The 22,036-nt window shown below is 35.3% G+C and overlaps 1 protein-coding gene across 1 annotated transcript in view; it reads right to left on the bottom strand.

The window, feature by feature from the left end:
• GFRAL (GDNF family receptor alpha like) overlaps positions 1 to 22,036 on the bottom strand; it is a 72,268-nt gene that overhangs the window by 24,961 nt on the left and 25,271 nt on the right. Inside the window, exon 6 of the mRNA XM_001157000.6 lies at positions 15,661 to 15,911. Within this exon, the coding sequence (XP_001157000.2) occupies positions 15,661 to 15,911 (251 nt within the window). The remainder of the gene's footprint in view (positions 1 to 15,660; positions 15,912 to 22,036) is intronic.

Below are 22,036 nucleotides of genomic sequence, written 5' to 3'. Positions count from 1 at the left end.
AAACATTACAGAATACTATAAACACCTCTATGCACATAAAGTAGAAAATCTAGAAGAAATGGACAAATTCCTGGACACCTTCACCCTCCCAAGACTGAACCAGGAAGAAACTGAATCTCTAAATAGACCAGTAATGAGTTCTGAAATTGAGGCAGTAATAAATAGCCTACCAAGCAAGATGGTATTAACACCTGAATCCTACCAGAGGTACAAAGAAGAGCTGGTACCATTTCTACTGAAACTATTCCAAAAAATTGAAAAGGAGAGACTCCTCCCTAACTTACTCTATGAGCACAGAATCATCCTGATACCAAAACCTGGAAGAGATGCAACAAAAATAAGAAAACTTCAGGCCAATATTCTTGATGAACATCGATGCAAAAATCTTCAATTAAATACTGGCAAACCGAATCCAGCAGCACAAAAAAAATCTTATCCACCACGATCACATTGGCTTCATGTCTGGGGTGCAAGTTTGGTTCAATACAGCCCAGTCAATAAATATGATTCATTACATAAACAGAACTAAAGACAAAAACCACATGATTATCTCAATAGTTGCAGAAAAGGCCTTTGATAAAATGCAACATCGCTTCATGTTAAAAACTCTCAATAAACTAGTTATTGAAGGAACATACCTCAAAATAATAAGAGCCATCTATGACAAATCCACAACTAATATCATACTGAATGTGCAAAAGCTGGAAGCATTCCCCTTGAACACCGGCACAAGATAAGGATGCCCTTTCTCTTCACTCCTATTCAACATACTATTGGAATTTCTGGCCAGGGAAATCAGGCAAGGGAACGAAATAAAGGGTATTCAGATAGGAAAAGAGGAAGTCAAATTATCTTTGTAGAAGACATGATCCTATATCTAGAAAACCCCATTGTTTTAGCCCAAAAGCATCTTAAGTTGATAAGCAATTTCAGCAAAATCTCTGGATATAAAATTAATGTGCAAAGTGACACAAGACAAGGTTGCCCTTTCTTAGCACTCCTATTCAACATAGTATTGGAAGTTTTGGCCAGAGCAATTGGGCAAGAGAAGGAAATAAAGTGTATTCAAATACGAAGTCAAACTATCTGTGTTGGCAGATGATACGATCCTATATCTAGGGAACACCACTGACAGAGCCCAAAGGCTTCTTAAGCTAATAAGCAACTTCAGCAAAGTCTCAGGATACAAAATCAATGTGCAAAAATCACTAGCATTCCTAAACACAAACAACAGACAAGCAGAGAGCCAAATTATGAACAAACTCGCATTTACAACTGCTACAAAAAGAACAAAATACCTAGGAATACAGCTAACAAAGGAAGTGAAGGACATCATCAAGGAGAACTACAAACCACTGCTCAGAGAAATCAGAGAGGATGCAAACAAATGAAGAAACATTCCATGCTCATGGATAGGAAAAATCAATATCATGAAAATGGTCATTCTGCCCAAAGTAATTTATATGTTCATGCTATTCCCATTAAACTACCACTGACATTCTTCACAGAGTTAGAAAAAAGCTATTTAAAAATTCATATGGAGCAAAAAAAGAGTGAAATAGCCAAGACAGTCCTAAGCAAAAGGAACAAATCTGGAGGCATCATGCTACCCAACTTCAAACTATACTGTGAGGCTACAGTAACCAAAACAGTATGATACTGGTATAAGAACATACACATAGATACAGAGAAGAGAATAGAGAGCTCAAAAATAAGACCACGCAGCTACAACCATCTGATCTTTGACAAACCTAGCAAAAACAAGCAGTGGGGAAAGGAATCCCTATTTAATAAATGATGCTGGGAGTGCTGGTTAGCATATGCAGAAAATTGAAACTGGATCCCTTCCTTACACCATATACAAAAATTAACTCAAGATGGCTTAAAGACAAATGTAAAACCCAAAACTATGAAAATCCTAGAAGAAAATCTAGGCAATACCATTCAGGATATAGGCACAGGCAAAATTTTCATGATGAAACCACAAGCAATTGCAACAAAAGCAAAAATTGACAAATGAGATCTAAACTAAAGACCTTTTGCACAGCAAAATAAACTATCATCAGAGTGAACAGACAACCTATATAGCAGAAGAAAACTTTTGCAATCTTTCCATTTGGCAAAGATCTAATATCCAGAATCTACAAGGAACTTAAACAAATTGAAAAGAAAAAAACAAACAACACTATTAAAAAGTGGGCAAAGGAAAGGAGTGACACTTCTCAAAAGAAGACATTCATGTGGCCAACGAACATATGAAAAAAAGCTCAACATCACTGATCATTAGAGAAATGCAAATCAAAACTAACACACAACCATTGCGAAGACAGTGTGGCAATTCCTCAAGGATCTAGAAGCAGAAATACCATTTGACCCAGCAATCCCACTACTGGGTATATACTCAAAGGAATATAAATTATTGTATTATAAAGATATGTGCATGGGTATGTTCACTGCAGCACTATTCACAATAGTGAAGACATAGGATCAGCCTAAATAACCATCAATGATAGGCTGGATAAAGAAAATGTGGTACATATATACCTTGGGATACTATGCAGCCATAAAAAGGAATGAGATCATGTCCTTTTTAGGAAAATGGATGAAATTGGAAGCCATTATCCTCAGCAAACTAACACAGGAGCAGAAAACCGAACACTGCATGTGCTCACTTATAAGTGGGAGCAGAATGATGAGAACACATGGACACACAGCGGGAACAACAAATGCTGCAGCCTGTCAGGCGGCTGGTGGGAGGAGGGAGAGCATCAGGAAGAATAGCTAATAGATGCTGGGCTTAACACCTAGGTGATGGGATGATCTGTGCAGCAAACCACCATGGCACGCATTTACCTATGTAACGAACCTGTATATCCTGCACATGTATCCCAGAACGTAAAAAAAAAAAAAGTTGAAGAAAAAAATGAAAATATCTCCAGTCACAAAAGGCCTAGTATCTCTAAGTTAAATAAATTGATTCAATGATGGAGCAAATCTCAGATTAAGAGTATTACCTTATTACACAGTCTATTGTTTAGATTAGCTTAAATTATTAAATGAGAGAGAGAGAGGCTCAGAGGTGAGGAAAGAAAGAAATAAGGCAAACTTGGGAACTAAGTCAAGAAAAAATTTTTATTGTGAATACTGGCACATGTAACTGATAAAAAGCAAGTACATGAGAAATCTAACACATTTTTAAGAGATTATATTGCCAAAGGAGCCACCAGTCTGCTTGCAAAAGTCTGTGACTGTTAAACTTTAAAACAACTTTCAGTCCTTCAAAGTATATGAACAGGATTTGGCTATGAACATTCCATGTTCCCCGAGGAGGGTGTACTCCGCCAAACCTATTTCAGATATGGCCATGGAAAAATACGGTCAAGGAAGAACCTTTCAGAGGATAAAATAGGAGCCACAGAAGGTGGTTCTTCACAGATATCTGATTCAGGTTCTCCTTACTGAAATCCACACTGCCAGAGAGGCTGCACAATGCCTATAGTATAGGATCTCACTGTGTGTTATTGTTCTCCCATTTTTCCCGATTTTGAATAGAAGTTTTTTTTTTTTTGAGGTTTTGCTGTCCCTGATACTATATGTAGGTTTATAGTGGGGGTTTGGGTGTGTTAGTGTTTGCTGTCTGTGTCGGGAAGATGGCAGTGGGTTTCCTGTCTATTACAAGGTGCCACAACATTTAGCTTGCACATCTTTTAACATTCAGGGCTTTGAGTTAGCGGCTGATGCTGAATAAAAATTTGAAAAACATTAAGATGTCTCCAATGGAGAAGGAATAAGCATATTCTCTGTGTGAAGAGAAAAATGCAACGGAAATTTGCGAAGAGGAAGGGTAAATTGTTGCAGAGACTTACTTGTTGATTAACAATTACAATTGCCTTTCCTCCTGGCACAAAGCTAGACTGTAGTTCCCTGTCTCCCTGGAGACAGGTGTGGCCGTGTGACTGAGTTGGGGCCAGTGGACCATGAGTGTGTGTGATATGCACTGTTGCCACCATCGAACCATAAAATGCTCCTTTATGACTGTGAGGCAAACCACATTTTTTATTTTCCTATCCTCTGCTGAGTAGAGAAGACTTAGAGGTCCTATGCTGAGGTAGAGCTGCATGTAGGAAAGAGGCTAGTCCTCTAAATGGCCAATGTTAATGCTGATTGGACTTACGCTCCCAAGAAATAAACTTCCATTCTGTAAAGCCACTGAGCTTCTGGAGCTTATTTGTTATATCACAGTCTCGAAATCCTAAAGAATATATCAAGTAGGAGGACAGGCAATTGGGTTGGAATCTTAGAAAAGAGGTCTCCCTTGAAGATTTTAAGTCAATACAAGAAGTGATGATGCTATGGCCATGGATGGGATCTCCTTGGGGAAGATTCTATAATCTTACATTAGTAGAGAATCTACAGCTGAGTCTTGAAACACAAATATTAATTAGCCAATTGGATAAGCCTACAAAGTAGAAATAAGAGGAGCATTCAGGGTGATCAGAGGAATAGGAGCTAAGGTGTGAGGGGAGTATATCAAGAAAGAAAAGTATATCAATTGTTCTCGAAGGTAGCTTAAAATCCAAATAAGACAAGGACCTCCAGGCCCTCTGAAATGGATGTCGTTGATAACCTATGGGAAAGCTGCTTTTGTGAGTGGATCTATACCCAGAAGCCAGATTGGAAAGGGTGGATCAACCTGTTAGAGAAAAAGAAATTGAAACAATAAACCCAGGCAACTCTTCTGGAAAATTTGTCTGTGAAAGGGGAAAAGACAGGGTGCTAATGAATAAGTTGGGTTTATTTGTGTCTGTTTTTTTTCCTTTTTGTACAAATAGAGATTCTTGAATGTGTTTAAATGAATACTTTAGTTCTATTTCTGGTAGTCTAACAATATTAGAACCATGACAAATCACTCTACCACAAGACAATGACTAAAAAGTACTGAACAAATTTCAGATGAGATCCTCAAATGTACAGTAGCATTTAATAAAATTCAGCATTCATTTGTGGTTTAAAAGTGATTTGCATTCCATGAATAGAAGATAACTTCTTTATTCCAATCTGCAGTATCTACAAAAAACTTGTGACAAATGTCAGACTTAATGGTAAATGATGAGATAATTCTCTTTAAGATCAGGAACAAGGCAAGGGTGCTCACTGTGACCCCTTATATTTCACTTTTTTTCTGTAGGTCCTAGATGTTATAGGAAGTGGGGGGGAGGATTTAAAAAAAGCATGAGCATCGAACAAAAGAAACAAAACTGTGATTATTGAAGAGTATATGGTTATCTAAAAGGAAGAACAAAATAATTCCGTAAATTGTCAAAATCTATGAGTGTTTAACAACTTTGCTACACATGAATTTATGTGTAGAAATCAAATGAATTTCTGTAGTTCAACCATGAAGAGTTTGACAGTGTAATCCTGAGAAAATATGACTTTCAATAGCAATAGTAATATTTGGGCCATACCTAGAAATAATTATAGATAGCAAAAGTTATGAAAAAATTTATTTACAAATTACTTTTCATTGTGAAAGTAACAAAAATTTATTATAAGACAGAAAAGAAAAAATATATATCTGTGGATTGGAAGGCTCAATATCACTTTTTAGAAAATAGACAAATGTCTGGTAGCAGTTGCAGGATGGCAAAGTGAAGGGGTGTTGGGCAGGGCCCAGCATCAGAGGATGGGGAGCAGGCAGCTGAGAACTTGCTTGCCCCTAGGAAGATGCGAAATGGCAAGACACAGAAACACACATGTGCTGAGGCTCCAAGCCACCTCTTGTGTGTTTTATTATTTCATTGAATTTCAAAAACACAAGCAAAAGAAAATTATTAAGAACTTTGACAATGACTGCAGAGCCTTAAACCCCAGATCTGGGATTCTTCTGAGCACAGGGCCTATGTAACTACACTGGCCACATGTCTATGAAGCTGGTCCTACTGTCACGTCCTGGCATTATATAATGTGATTTTATTGGTTTATTGGACATGAGAATTTTTAATCTCTGAATGATTCTCATGTTTAGCAAAGATTGAGAACTGCTCCCTAGAGAATATCTTGCATGTGTGTATCAAGAAAAATGTACTAAGATGCTCAAGCTACACTATTTACAATTTTTTAAAATGGAAAAATCCTAACATATGCCAGCTATAGAATAAATAGATGTATTTGCGATAGAATATTACATAGCAGGAAAAAATAAGTCACTAGTTCTACATCACAACATGGCTTCATTTCAGGATACTAAAGGGCAAAAAAATGTGATTCCATTTATATAATGCTCAAAATATGAAAAACTAAACAATATATCGATCGGATTTTTTTTAATGTGGCAAAATTAGAAAGGGAAGCAAGGAATTAATCAACACTAATTTCTGTATTGGGAAAGAAAAGAATGTGATGTTGAGAGGCACTTAAAAGAACTTAAAAAATCATGACAATGTTATTTTTCTTTAACCGAATGATAAATATAATTATTTTTCATAATTATATTTATATTATAAATTTTGTCTTCTGACTATTAATCATGTAGTGAAAATTATCCTTTCAAAAAGCAATGGAAATTATCCAGTTGAGGAAGAATGGTTGAATATTCAAAAAATGATTTTAAAACTTTGCTCTTTACATCACTCAGATAACACATAGTAGGGTCCAGTTCCAAGCCCAAGGCTATGACCCGCCAGGTCATCACTTTGTCATCAGGATCATTAAGGAGGTATGCAGATCAATGAGTCTTCACATATCCACACAAACAGCTGACACAGGCAACAAAAGTGTCATTTACTGAGACTAAAGAAGCAGGATATTTTAAGCACAGTATAGGAGTAGGTAAGAAGAAATAGAATATCTCCAACAAGTCACTGAAAAGATGTTCCATATTATTTATAATAAAAATACAAATTAAAAATATTGAAACTTTCTCATTAAAATGTAATAGGAACAAACTGTTTTTTTTCAATTTCTACCAAATTTAAAAATGCACAAATCTTATGGTCTAGTAATTCCACCATTTGAAACTTATTCTATTCAAATGCCAGTACATACGTGCAATAACATTTATTGCAGCAATGTCTGTAAAAATAATTGCATTCAAACAAAATATCCACATTAACAGGAGATTAGTTAACAATTATGATATAGCTCTACTATAAGATATGATATGATCTTTAAAAAGAATTAAGCTATCATGTATGTAAATACTTGGAAATGGGTCTACCATATATTTTTTAAGTTTAAAAAGGAAGTTGTAAAGCAATAAGTATAGTTTGATTGCCTTAAAAAATGTGTGTGTGTGTGTGTGTGTGTGTGTGTGTATCAGAGTAAAGGAGACATGTTTGGGTATGTACAAGGTATTCAAAGTATGTATGTATTACAAGTAAAGAAAAAGTTCAAAAGAATATACACCAACTTTATGAACATTGGCTCTCTCTTGAGAATGGGATTATTTTTGTATTCTTTAAATTTGTTTAAGCATGTATCACATGCTTTTTTTTTGTATTGCTATGTTTTCCATCTCTTGTAGAATTTACTAAACAGACGCTTTCTGCTTTTTCTTAATCCTCTTTCTCCTCCTCCTCCTCTACCTTCCCTCTTTTGTCTCCTACTTCTTCTGCTTGTTCTTTTCCTCCTTCCTGTTTCCTCTTCTTCCTCCCCTCCTCCCCCCTTCTCCTCCTCCTCTCCTTTCTCTCCTCCTACTTCTCCTTCTCTTCCTTCCTGTTTTCTCTTCCCTCTCCCTTCCTCCCCCTTCCTTTTCCTCTTCCTCCTTTTCTTTCTCCTTTTTCTTTTAATTATCCACATGGAGGATCTGAATATTTTGGGTCAGAATGGTGGTATTTCATATCTCTTTAAGTTGACTATATAACTGGTATTTAAATTAAAAAAAGCTCTGGGAAACGCAAAAAGAACATTTCTGTCAGCTTAAGGTATACCCTCCCACTCCTTCGGTATAATGGACTGAAAACAATAATGGATCCTTTAATCCTTCCCGTGTTGATGGTCCTCTGACTCTTTTTTTTTTTTTTTTTATACTTTAAGTTTTAGGGTACATGTGCACATTGTGCAGGTTAGTTACATATGTATACATGTGCCATGCTGGTGAGCTGCACCCACTAACTCGTCATCTAGCATTAGGTATATCTCCCAATGCTATCCCTCCCCCCTCCCCCCTCCCCACCACAGTCCCCAGAGTGTGATGTTCCCCTTCCTGTGTCCATGTGATCTCATTGTTCAATTCCCACCTATGAGTGAGAATATGCGGTGTTTGGTTTTTTGTTCTTGCGATAGCTTACTGAGAATGATGGTTTCCAGTTTCATCCATGTCCCTACAAAGGACATGAACTCATCCTTTTTTTATGGCTGCATAGTATTCCATGGTGTATATGTGCCACATTTTCTTAATCCAGTCTATCATTGTTGGACATTTGGGTTGGTTCCAAGTCTTTGCTATTGTGAATAATGCCGCAATAAACATACGTGTGCATGTGTCTTTATAGCAGCATGATTTATAGTCCTTTGGGTATATACCCAGTAATGGGATGGCTGGGTCAAATGGTATTTCTAGTTCTAGATCCCTGAGGAATCGCCACACTGACTTCCACAATGGTTGAACTAGTTTACAGTCCCACCAACAGTGTAAAAGTGTTCCTATTTCTCCACATCCTCTCCAGCACCTGTTGTTTCCTGACTTTTTAATGATTGCCATTCTAACTGGTGTGAGATGATATCTCATAGTGGTTTTGATTTGCATTTCTCTGATGGCCAGTGATGATGAGCATTTTTTCATGTGTTTTTTGGCTGCATAAATGTCTTCTTTTGAGAAGTGTCTGTTCATATCCCTCGCCCACTTTTTGATGGGGTTGTTTGTTTTTTTCTTGTAAATTTGTTGGAGTTCATTGTAGATTCTGGATATTAGCCCTTTGTCAGATGAGTAGGTTGCGAAAATTTTCTCCCATGTTGTAGGTTGCCTGTTCACTCTGATGGTAGTTTCTTTTGCTGTGCAGAAGCTCTTTAGTTTAATTAGATCCCATTTGTCAATTTTGGCTTTTGTTGCCATTGCTTTTGGTGTTTTGGACATGAAGTCCTTGCCCACGCCTATGTCCTGAATGGTAATGCCTAGGTTTTCTTCTAGGGTTTTTATGGTTTTAGGTCTAACGTTTAAATCTTTAATCCATCTTGAATTGATTTTTGTATAAGGTGTAAGGAAGGGATCCAGTTTCAGCTTTCTATATATGGCTAGCCAGTTTTCCCAGCACCATTTATTAAATAGGGAATCCTTTCCCCATTGCTTGTTTTTGTCAGGTTTTTCAAAGATCAGATAGTTGTAGGTAAGTGGCGTTCTTTCTGAGGGCTCTGTTCTGTTCCATTGGTCTATATCTCTGTTTTGGTACCAGTACCATGCTGTTTTGGTTACTGTAGCCTTGTAGTATAGTTTGAAGTCAGGTAGTGTGATGCCTCCAGCTTTGTTCTTTTGGCTTAGGATTGACTTGGCAATGCGGGCTCTTTTTTGGTTCCATATGAACTTTAAAGTAGTTTTTTCCAATTCTGTGAAGAAAGTCATTGGTAGCTTGATGGGGATGGCATTGAATCTGTAAATTACCTTGGGCAGTATGGCCATTTTCACGATATTGATTCTTCCTACCCATGAGCATGGAATGTTCTTCCATTTGTTTGTATCCTCTTTTATTTCCTTGAGCAGTGGTTTGTAGTTCTCCTTGAAGAGGTCCTTCACATCCCTTGTAAGTTGGATTCCTAGGTATTTTATTCTCTTTGAAGCAATTGTGAATGGGAGTTCACTCATGATTTGGCTCTCTGTTTGTCTGTTGTTGGTGTATAGGAATGCTTGTGATTTTTGTACATTGATTTTGTATCCTGAGACTTTGCTGAAGTTGCTTATCAGTTTAAGGAGATTTTGGGCTGAGACAATGGGGTTTTCTAGATAAACAATCATGTCGTCTGCAAACAGGGACAATTTGACTTCCTCTTTTCCTAATTGAATACCCTTTATTTCCTTCTCCTGCCTGATTGCCCTGGCCAGAACTTCCAACACTATGTTGAATAGGAGCGGTGAGAGAGGGCATCCCTGTCTTGTGCCAGTTTTCAAAGGGAATGCTTCCAGTTTTTGCCCATTCAGTATGATATTGGCTGTGGGTTTGTCATAGATAGCTCTTATTATTTTGAAATACGTCCCATCAATACCTAATTTATTGAGAGTTTTTAGCATGGAGGGTTGTTGAATTTTGTCAAAGGCTTTTTCTGCATCTATTGAGATAATCATGTGGTTTTTGTCTTTGGCTCTGTTTATATGCTGGATTACATTTATTGATTTGCGTATATTGAACCAGCCTTGCATCCCAGGGATGAAGCCCACTTGATCATGGTGGATAAGCTTTTGGATGTGCTGCTGGATTCGGTTTGCCAGTATTTTATTGAGGATTTTTGCATCAATGTTCATCAAGGATATTGGTCTAAAATTCTCTTTTTTGGTTGTGTCTCTGCCCGGCTTTGGTATCAGAATGATGCTGGCCTCATAAAATGAGTTAGGGAGGATTCCCTCTTTTTCTATTGATTGGAATAGTTTCAGAAGGAATGGTACCAGTTCCTCCTTGTACCTCTGGTAGAATTCGGCTGTGAATCCATCTGGTCCTGGACTCTTTTTGGTGGGTAAACTATTGATTACTGCCATAATTTCAGCTCCTGTTATTGGTCTATTCAGAGATTCAACTTCTTCCTGGTTTAGTCTTGGGAGAGTGTATGTGTCGAGGAATGTATCCATTTCTTCTAGATTTTCTAGTTTATTTGTGTAGAGGTGTTTGTAGTATTCTCTGATGGTAGTTTGTATTTCTGTGGGATCGGTGGTGATATCCCCTTTATCATTTTTTATTGTGTCTATTTGATTCTTCTCTCTTTTTTTCTTTATTAGTCTTGCTAGCGGTCTATCAATTTTGTTGATCCTTTCAAAAAACCAGCTCCTGGATTCATTGATTTTTTGAAGGGTTTTTTGTGTCTCTATTTCCTTCAGTTCTGCTCTGATCTTAGTTATTTCTTGCCTTCGGCTAGCTTTTGAATGTGTTTGCTCTTGCTTTTCTAGTTCTTTTAATTGTGATGTTAGGGTGTCAATTTTGGATCTTTCCTGCTTTCTCTTGTGGGCATTTAGTGCTATAAATTTCCCTCTACACACTGCTTTGAATGTGTCCCAGAGATTCTGGTATGTTGTGTCTTTGTTCTCGTTGGTTTCAAAGAACATCTTTATTTCTGCCTTCATTTCGTTATGTACCCAGTAGTCATTCAGGAGCAGGTTGTTCAGTTTCCATGTAGTTGAGCGGCTTTGAGTGAGATTCTTAATCCTGAGTTCTAGTTTGATTGCACTGTGGTCTGAGAGATAGTTTGTTATAATTTCTGTTCTTTTACATTTGCTGAGGAGAGCTTTACTTCCAAGTATGTGGTCAATTTTGGAATAGTTGTGGTGTGGTGCTGAAAAAAATGTATATTCTGTTGATTTGGGGTGGAGAGTTCTGTAGATGTCTATTAGGTCCGCTTGGTGCAGAGCTGAGTTCAATTCCTGGGTATCCTTTTTGACTTTCTGTCTCGTTGATCTGTCTAATGTTGACAGTGGGGTATTAAAGTCTCCCATTATTAATGTGTGGGAGTCTAAGTCTCTTTGTAGGTCACTCAGGACTTGCTTTATGAATCTGGGTGCTCCTGTATTGGGTGCATATATATTTAGGATAGTTAGCTCCTCTTGTTGAATTGATCCGTTTACCATTATGTAATGGCCTTCTTTGTCTCTTTTGATCTTTGTTGGTTTAAAGTCTGTTTTACCAGAGACTAGGATTGCAACCCCTGCCTTTTTTTGTTTTCCATTTGCTTGGTAGATCTTCCTCCATCCTTTTATTTTGAGCCTATGTGTGTCTCTGCACGTGAGACGGGTTTCCTGAATACAGCACACTGATGGGTCTTGACTCTTTATCCAACTTGCCAGTCTGTGTCTTTTAATTGGAGAATTTAGTCCATTTACATTTAAAGTTAATATTGTTATGTGTGAATTTGATCCTGTCATTATGATGTTAGGTGGTGATTTTGCTCGTTAGTTGAAGCGCTAAACATGGAAAGGAACAACTGGTACCAGCCGCTGCAAAATCATGACAAAATATAAAGGTCCTCTGTCTCTTAACCAACTTCTCTCTCTTCCATGGCTCTCATTTCCCTATTAGCTCTAAGGGCCACAAATTTGTTCTGTGCTACAGATTATCACAGACAAGTAAGTTTGTTGTGAATCCATAGGTTAGCAGGTAAGTGGAGGTTGGTGACAGAATACATGGTTTGTTCAGGATGCTCTTCTGCCTGAGTCTAGTCCTGCAAACAGGACCAGATAAGGGCTCTTCAGTGCATTTTCCAAGCCTAGTTCTCAGAACAGAACTACGAAGTTCAGACTAATAGGACTTTGGAGCATATGGAACAGATATAAGTTTTTTGTTTTGTTTTGTTTTGTTGTTGCTGTTTTTTTTTTTTTCATTATCATTTCACAAACAGGAGAACATAGTGGGCTCCAAGTCAACCAGCCAGGGTCATGACTATACCACACCCAATGTAGAACCCTGGGCAAGCTATTTAATCTCATAAATTTATTTCCAGAAAAATTCTTGTTCCAAGAAAGTGTTTTTGAAACTTCAGTGAACAACATGTTAGTAAGTCTTAAAATAATTTAATGGGTAGTGGTCAGCATTGGGGAACAATAGAATAAAGCAATAAAAATTGTTAACAAACAGAGTATATTGCATAAAAATGAGAGTACAGCGCTAATATAAACATATATTACTTACTGTGGCCTAAGCTCAAATGAGTTTGAGAAACAATGCATTTAATTAAGCAAATGTGACAAACTGAAAAGCCTCCCTTCACAGTCCTCTCAGTTCCACTCAGTTCTGACCCTTTCAAATAAAGAAAGCAGAAGCTAAAGGGTTTTAGAAACATACTGTAATGACCGATCTTTTGAAAATTCATGAGAGTGCTAGGCTGATGTGAGAAGTTGGGGCAATGATGAGAGACATACTTCCTTCAGCAAATGTCCTTGTGCTACTTTCATATATTTGAGGCAAAGGATAAAGATTTGTTAGAATTAGCAAGGCCTAAGGATTTGGTTTCTGGTTTTGTTTGGAATTTTTCCTATTAATTCAAGTATAGTCATCACTCCATACCTGTGAGTTCTGCACCCCTTGACTCAACCAACTTTGGATCAAAATATTTGAGAGAAAAAAATAATTTAAAAAAACAGCACAATGATAAAATATAATATGAATATAAAAGATACGTTATAACTACAATTTACATGACATTTATATGTAAATCATGTATTAGATATTATAAGTATTCTAGATATTATTTAAAGTATATGGGAGGATATACATATGTTATATGCAAATACTACACCATTTTATATCAGGGACTTGAACATGAACAAATTTTGGTGTCCATTTGAGTCCTGGAACCAATTCCCCATGGATACCAAGGGACAATTCTACCAAGAACTGTGACCAAAAGCCTTTGAGGTTCCTTTAATTCTATAATCCTGTCATTTGAATTTCCTAGTCTTAGTAGGTAATATTTGGAGCAAAAACTTCCTCTTCCTAGGTGAGTAAAGAAAAGTGAAATCATTTTGAATTTTCATTCTTTAAAGCATTCATATAGTACTTTAATGTTTACGGATTTTTAAATGTCTATCTTTAGTGCCTCTGCAAATTTTTTGCTCTGAAAAGGTTATAGTAAGCAAACACTATGAAAATTGAACACAATTGTTATTATATTTGAGAAAAGCAGGTTTAGACCTAGAATTAGGATGTTTAGACCTATATTTTTAGAAAATTTTTGCCAAATAAATTGAATCATTATTAACCTGTAGAATCAACATTTTTCTTCATACCTTGTAATATTAGAAAGAACCTATAAATAACCATTATTATATAACTGTATATATTACTATAAGTTTAATTTGGTTAATACCAAATTGGTTATTTGGTATTTTCCTGCTGTAATCATATGAGCCATTCATTATAAGTATTTTCAGTTTCAACAGAACTAATGTTAATAAGAGAGGAAAATTAGAGAATATGACTTATAGAACACTTCAATTCTTCTCTGTATCGTGATTTCAGTTGAAATATATCTGTAGTGTTAATTATAGAAATTGTGGATATTCCACAGAAAACACTGTCGAAATCAAAACCATAAACTCTGAGCTGTATGCCTATTACATAATATACAACAAATCACAATTTTTATCACATTGGCTAATGTGCATCTCCTAAGTATCTGTAAAGAAAAATAGAAATATAAATGTGTAAATATGCATCTGTATATAGATATAGATACAGATATAGATATAGATGTAGATATAGATCTATGTCTGTCAAACATTTTCAATAAATATAAAGATTTGGTTTGCTATGAAACGGTAAATATCCATTACTTCCTTCTAGAAACAGTACCTGCAGATATGGTAGTTACAGCTAGGGATCTAAGGGTAGGGGCCTGGGGAAGTTTGGGGACGTCGAAGGTTGCATGGTCTAACCCTGAAGATGGATAATAGAGAGGTTTTGAATTATTACATGATCACATCCTTAGGTTCTTTCCTTAAGACTCACGAAAGTCCTTCTTGACCATTAGCTCACTTTGAGATGCTGAACAAATTATTTAAATTCCTAAATATCAATTTTCTTGTCCCTAAATTAAACAATAACTTTGGAAAATATGTTTTCCATCTCATCATTATAGGTTGATCAGCAGACATGTTAAAGACCAAGGGGAGAAAAACTAAATTGAAGAGTAAATATATTGTACATAGGCCAGGACAGCCAATCATAGTAGGTTGTTAGAGTAATGATCCCTGATTAATCTGACCTTGAATATTCATATCCTTATGTAGTCCACTCCCACAGTGATTCTGAGGTTGGCCATTGTGATTTGCTTTGTTCAGTGAAATAGTTACAAATGTGACAGTAGCAGATACTAGACAGCTACACTATGGGGTTTAGCCATTAGGAACTCTTCTGCTTCCACATAAGAGTTTTTGGCTATATTGCTGAAGATGTCATATTGAAGTGAACCACACCACACCAGAAAATGGTGTCTGCTAATACCACCTTGGACCAAACAGCCTCACCCGAGCCTAAAGGTACCAGATGACTATAGGCACATGAGTGACCCCCCAAAAGACCATCGGAAGAGCCATCCAGCTGAGCCAAGTCCAATGTGCAGAATTGTGAGCAAATAAATGGTTATCGTTTTAAGCCATTGTTTTGTTACTTAGTATAGATACTTGTGGTTTGTTACGTAGCAATAGATACTTGATATATCCATTTATCTGACAGAATAAACCTTCTATGCTTTTGATATTGAAATCAATAAATGATAATTAAGAGTGACCTATCATACAAGTTTTTAAAATGTACTATTTTCAAGTAAGTGAGTAAAATAGCAAATACACAGAACATAATCAGAAAGCAAATTTTCAAATGCAATACCAAACACAAAAATGTCTGTGCTGGATTACCTCTTTTACTGTACAGGCAAAAACAAAATAGATAGATAGATAGATGATAGATAGATAGATAGATAGATAGATAGATAGATAGATAGACAGATAATTTTAGTTGGGGAACTTACTGAAACATGATTTTCTATGAAGCATGTGCTGGAAAATCTTACACAAAGATTCCTCACTTTGTGTAATGGTCCTACAGGTACATTGCACTTGAAGGACCGTCCCAAGGATATCTATGTAAGCAGCTTTGCAGTCATCACTTCCTGAACAAGTGAGGTCCTGTTTGCTTAAGGCGCTAATGCAATTCTCATCTTCATGGCACTTTCTAGTCACACGCTGCCAGCATTTTGACTGAAATGTTCTATAGTGCCTCCTAGAGAAAGAGTGAAGAAAAATAATTAGTTTTGAATAGTATTATTTCACATTAACATGTGATCCCCCCTCACCTAATGAAAGACATAGAACACAATGCCTTCGAGATGCCAGTACATAGTTGAAAAGTAAATTTGTAATTTGAAAAATCACCATAGGGAGTGTGGAAGAAATTGTAGAGTAATCTTGTGAATTATTGTCCCTTTTCTGTGATGAAAGACAGCGGTTAAGTTGAGGATTCCACGGATGGATTTTCCTTTATTACTAATTTTATTCCAATGTATGACGATTTGAGGCATGAACTGCTTCAGAGATTTATTGGCAATTTTTTATTCCGAATATAGTTTTGTGGCTAGCCTTTGGCCACTGTGTCACACCAAGTGATTTCAAATAAGGTATTTGACCTTTCAAGTCAGTTATCCCACAGGATGGGAGGTGCTTCATACTTTCTCAAGAGACTAAACAGACTAATTAGAATTTACAATATGTTGTGAGGTATAAGATTTCTGTATGTATTTGATTATTGCTATAATAAAATTGAATAAAAGTCTGGATAATGTACACTAATTTCATTTTTGAATTTTTTTTACAATAAGAACATATTTTTATTAATGAATGCAAGAATAAAATTCTTTCAATTTAATATTTGTCACTTAAAATTGCTTTTTACTCTTTCTTGAATAGGTTGACATCAAACATGTATGAAAGCCCTATAAGTACATGACATTTTCATGAAGTTATTTGTCCACATGGATGCTGGTATGTTAAAAAACCAAAGTCACATTGTTTTTAATAATTAAATATTTAAGTCATCTTAAAGGATAAGCTTTTAAATATAATAATGAAGATTAATTCATGTATATCAAATTTATAATAAAGGAAATACTGCAAATTTTCTGAACATGTAATTATTAGCCCAGAAGAACAAACATATTCCTTCAATGCTGTTAAGGGTTACATATAAGATATCTTCTAAATGTAAGTTTTGGAAGTATTGATTGTCATTCAGATAGAGACTATATCTGTACCTACATGCTATTTATTCATTTTAAATATGTTTTACTAAGTTTAAATTGCATGGTTTATCTACTTATACATAAGTAGATAAATTTTCACTCAGGAAAAACACCATGAAATTTTGCCAAAATGATGAACTAAAGAATATTTAATTAAAAATAAAATACTACTTTGGTACACTGGATTCCAAAATTATTTGAAATGTAAATGGACTAAAGTCTCCAATTAAAAGACATAGTATGGCTGAATGGATTAAACAGATTAAAAATAAAAAGAGCCAATGATCTATTACCTCTAAGAAGCATACATCATCTATAAAGAAACACATAGATTGAAAAATAAAGGGATGGAAAAAGATATTCTATGCCAATGGAACCAAAAAAAGAAGCAGGAGTAGCTATACTTTAATTAGACAAAATAGATTTCAAGAAAAAAACTATAAAAAGAGATAAAGAAGGTGATTATATAATGATAACAGATTCAACTCAGCAAGAAGATATAACAATTGTAAATATATATGCACCCAACACTGCACTACCTAGACATGTAAAGCAAATAGTATTAGACCTAAAGAGAGAGACTTCAACATCTCACTTTCAGCATTGGACAGATCATTCAGACAGAAAATCAACAAAGAAACATCAGTCTTAATCTGCACTATAGATAAAATGTACCTAATAGATATTTACAGGACATTTCATACAATAGCTGAAGAATACACATTATTCTCCTCAGCACGCAGATCGTTGTCAATGGTAACCCATATGTTAGCTAAAAAGCAAGTCTTAAAATTTTCAAAAAATTGAAATCGTATCAAATATTTTCTCTGATGACAATGGAATAAAACTAGAAATCAATGACAAGAGGAACTTTGAAAACTATACAAATACATGGAAATTAAACAATATGCTCCTGATTGTCCAATGTGCAAATAAAGAAATTAAGAGTAAAATTTAGAGGTGTATTAAAACAATGAAAATGGAAGAACAACATACCAAAACCTATGGGATATGGAAAAAGCAGTATTAAGAGAAAAGTTTATAGAAATAAGCACCTACATCAAAAAAGTAGAAAAACTTCAAATAAACAACTTAGCAACGCATCTTAAAGAACTAGAAAAGCAAGAGCAAACTGAACCCAAAATTAATAGTAGAAAATAAACATCAGAGCAGAAATCAATGAAAGTGAAACAAAAAAATTCAAAAGATTAACAAAATGAAAAGTTGGTCTTTCGGAAAGATAAAATCTCCAAACCATCAGCTAGGCTAATAAAAAGAGACAGAAGACCCCAATAAATGAAATCAGAGATTAAAAAGGAAACATTACAAATGATGCCACAGAAATTCAAAGGATCATTGGAGCCTTCTATGAGCAAATATATGCCAATACATCAGAAAATCTAAAATGGATAAGTGAATAAATTTGTAGACACATACAACCTACCAAGATTGAACTATAAAGAAATCCAAATCCTGAACAGACCGATAACAAGTAATGAGATCGAAGCTGTAATAGAAAGTCTCCCAGCAAGGGAAAACCTGAGACATGATGCTGAATTTTACCAAACACTTAGAGAGGAACTAATACCAATTCTACTAAAAATATTTCCAACAATAGAGGAGGGAATACTTCCAAACTCATTCTTTGAGGCCAGTATCACCCTAACACCAAAACCAGACAAGACATACCAAGGAAAGTAAACTACAGGCCAATTTTCCGGAAGAACATTAATGCAAAAATCCTCAACAAAATCCTAGCAAACCAAATGCAACAACACAGTAAGATTTTTCATCATGACCACGTGGGATTTATCCTAGTGATACAAGGATGGTTCAATGTATGAAAATCAATCAGTTTGATACATCATATCAACAAAATGAAGGACATAAAACATGATCCTTTCAATTGATTCTGAAAAAGCATTTGCTAAAGTTCTCTACATTCCTTCATGATAAAAGCCTCAAAACCAGGATATAGACGGAATATACCTCAACAGAATAAATGCCATATATGACAGAGCAGACCAATAGCTAGTATCATATAGAATGGGGAAAAACTGAAAGCTTTTCCTCTATGATCTATAATGAGACAAGGATGCCTACTTTCATCACTATTATTCAACATAGTGCTGGAAGTCCTAGCCCAGCAATTAGACAAGAGAGGGAAAAGAAAAGGGGGGCATCCAAATTAGAAAGGTAGAAAAATTTGTTTGCAGATTATATAATTTTATATTTGAAAAGACCCAAAGACTCCACCAAGGAACTCTTAGAACTGATCAACAAATTCAGTAAAGTTGCAAGATATAAAATTAACATACAAAAATCAGTAGCATTTCTATATGCTAACAGCAAACAATCTGAAAAACAAATCTTCAAAGTAGTCCCATTTACAATAGCTACAAATAAAATAAGATACTTGGAATATGTCTAAATGTCCAAAAAAGACTAAGCAAATTAATTAAGCTACATCCACGTAATGGCATACTCTATAGCCGTTCAAACATTTGAGAATTTTTTTTTAATTTATTCTAAGAAAAATGAGATAGATGTGCAGAACGTGCAGGTTTATTACATAGGTATGCATGAGCCATGGTTGTTTGCTGCACCTATTGACCTGTCCTCTAAGTTCCCTCCGCTCCCCCTCCAACTCCCTAACAGACCCTGATGTGTGAATTTTCTTGTATGCAATTATGGAAAGATCTTTAATCCACATTTAGGGAAAAATAACAAAAACAATGTATAGAGAAATACATAATATGATGTCATCTGTTTTAAATCAACTAAATAAAGAATACATGCATATTTAAAAGTATTTAGAATATTTTCTAAGCAAATACCTTGTCATTACTTTTTTAAGTTAATATATAAAAATATAATGTATTATAATTTTCTGTAAATACCCAGACTTTTGTGAAATTGGCAAGGCATAATCTCACCTCCCAGAGGGTGTCTGTACTAGAGAAAGGTAATTGAGAAATGGCCCTTAAATTGTTCTCTTTGGCTGTTAAAAAATAAAGGAATTTCAAAGCCCATCGTGAATTGAAAAATTTGGAACAGGGACAGAAATTGTATTTTAAAACTGAAGTGCCCTGTTTTGCCTATGTACAGGCTCTTCTGCAAAAAAGGTAAGTATCATAAAGGGCTTAATATTCTCATTGAAGAAGTGGTTTTCCATTTGGAGATTTGTTTTTCATCTGAATTACATTAACAATAATTTAATATAAATGCTGGAAATCTCCCTAAGGCAAAATGTGCTCAGGAAAATGATAGGATTTGTCTTTTCACATTGACTACTAATATTATATAACATTTCCATCAACTCTATAAAGTACTGATTAAGGGACTATTTGCACATAGTGAAAGGAAATTGAAGACACACAGTCCTTACACTTGAACTAATCTAAGAAAGAAATTACATGAGAAGAAATACATATATGTATACTAAAATATAAAAATTAAGTGTACAATATTCAAAAGTGAGAGGAAGGGAGATGACGTTTTTTGAGTGCTTATCCCACTCCAGACCCCACACCAAACATTTTGAAAAGGTGGTTAAAGCTGGGGGTCCTTATTGAGGAAAATCATCAACTCTGTGCCAGTCCATCTGAGAAGGTGTTGATACCAAGGGGAGGTTAGTGTAAGAGTGTGTGCTTCAGAGTCTATCACAGGAATTCTCAAGAACTATAGCAGCAGAGCCATCACTTGCTATTAAAATATTTTCTTTGATGTGGATGCTCAGAAATACCATGCTTTGAAGGTTGAATGCTAATGGCTTCCAGATAATTAGATAGCACCTCTAAAGCCCTGGCACTGGATTCAGGCAAAGCTGAGTACCCACCTGTGAATAAATCTGATATTTTTATAGTGATTTTGCTATTGAAACAATGGTGCCCCTGGCCCTGGCTGGTTAAAATATTATTAGGTTTCATTGTTGATGTAGGAATATGATAGTTAGAAAGGCAGAATAGTAATAGTTTTAGTTCATTTGAGGTGACAAAAGTAGTGTAATCACATGTGTTTGATATTTCATTGATTTCAGAAGATACCATTATTTTATGTACAACAACAATAACAACAAAAAACACCTGCTGGAACTTAAATTATGACAAATGTCTTTGTTATTGACCTTAAAAATTTATTTAAAATATGTCAGAGATGTTAAAATGTGTAAAAAGAAATCGCATCTTAGAATCAATGAAATGTAGTATTTCTCTAATAAGGATTTTTGAGATGATAAATGAGTTTGAAAAACCTAAATTGCATTATAAAACGTATTTTGTCACTGCCTTTATTATTCACTCAAGAAAAATAAATAATAAGCCTTAAAATAACTGACACACATTTGCATGAAAAATTCTTGAATACAATTTTAAGAACCTTGATATCCTATGTGATAAGTTGACGAAATATGTCAATGTTCTAGGACTCTGCTTAGCTCTTTACCACTTATTTCATAGAAAGTGTGCTATAGGGAAGCAGTTCTTTTTAACAAATGTTTACAAGATCTGGAACTACTTTGCCAGTTAGAGTGACTGAAAATAAGAGTAGACATAGTTAAAAAGCTGAAAGAGAGAATTTTACTAAGAACCTTCAGGAAGTTGATATCATTACTTTTTGTGTTTTTTTGCTAGTAGTTGAAACAAGGGGACAAATATGACAAATCACACACTAAGCCACCTACATGTCCGAAGCCCTAGGCAGTGTCCTTCAAGCCCTTATATGATATAGGCCTGTTCACACCCACTCAATTAACTCTCTTATCTCGCCCCTATTTCTCTCCCCTTTGCACACTCTATCCTCACTGCTTTTCTAAAATGCCACATACATGTTTTCCTAAGCACTGGCTGGTCAGTTTGCTTAGTATCTCCTCTCTCAGTATCTACTGTTTGCCTAGTGTTGTTTGCCTTAAAACAACACATACATTTTTAATTTAATATCTGTCTTCTCTCTGGACTTTAAGATCCATAGGCATTTGTTTTCCTTATTCGCCATTGCCTAGAGTAGTAGTAGGTGCTTGATAAATTTTTTTTGAATTAATAAATAAACGACTAACATTACTCCCCCAATAATTAAAGGTGCGAGGTTAGAAAGAGGAGAATGAATACATTTC

Source organism: Pan troglodytes, chromosome 5 (assembly GCF_028858775.2).
Source record: "Pan troglodytes isolate AG18354 chromosome 5, NHGRI_mPanTro3-v2.0_pri, whole genome shotgun sequence".
In the NCBI taxonomy this organism is placed as follows: Eukaryota; Metazoa; Chordata; class Mammalia; order Primates; family Hominidae; genus Pan; species Pan troglodytes.
The sequence above is the reverse complement of the archived record's forward strand: the minus strand, read 5'-3'. Positions and strand labels throughout refer to the sequence as shown.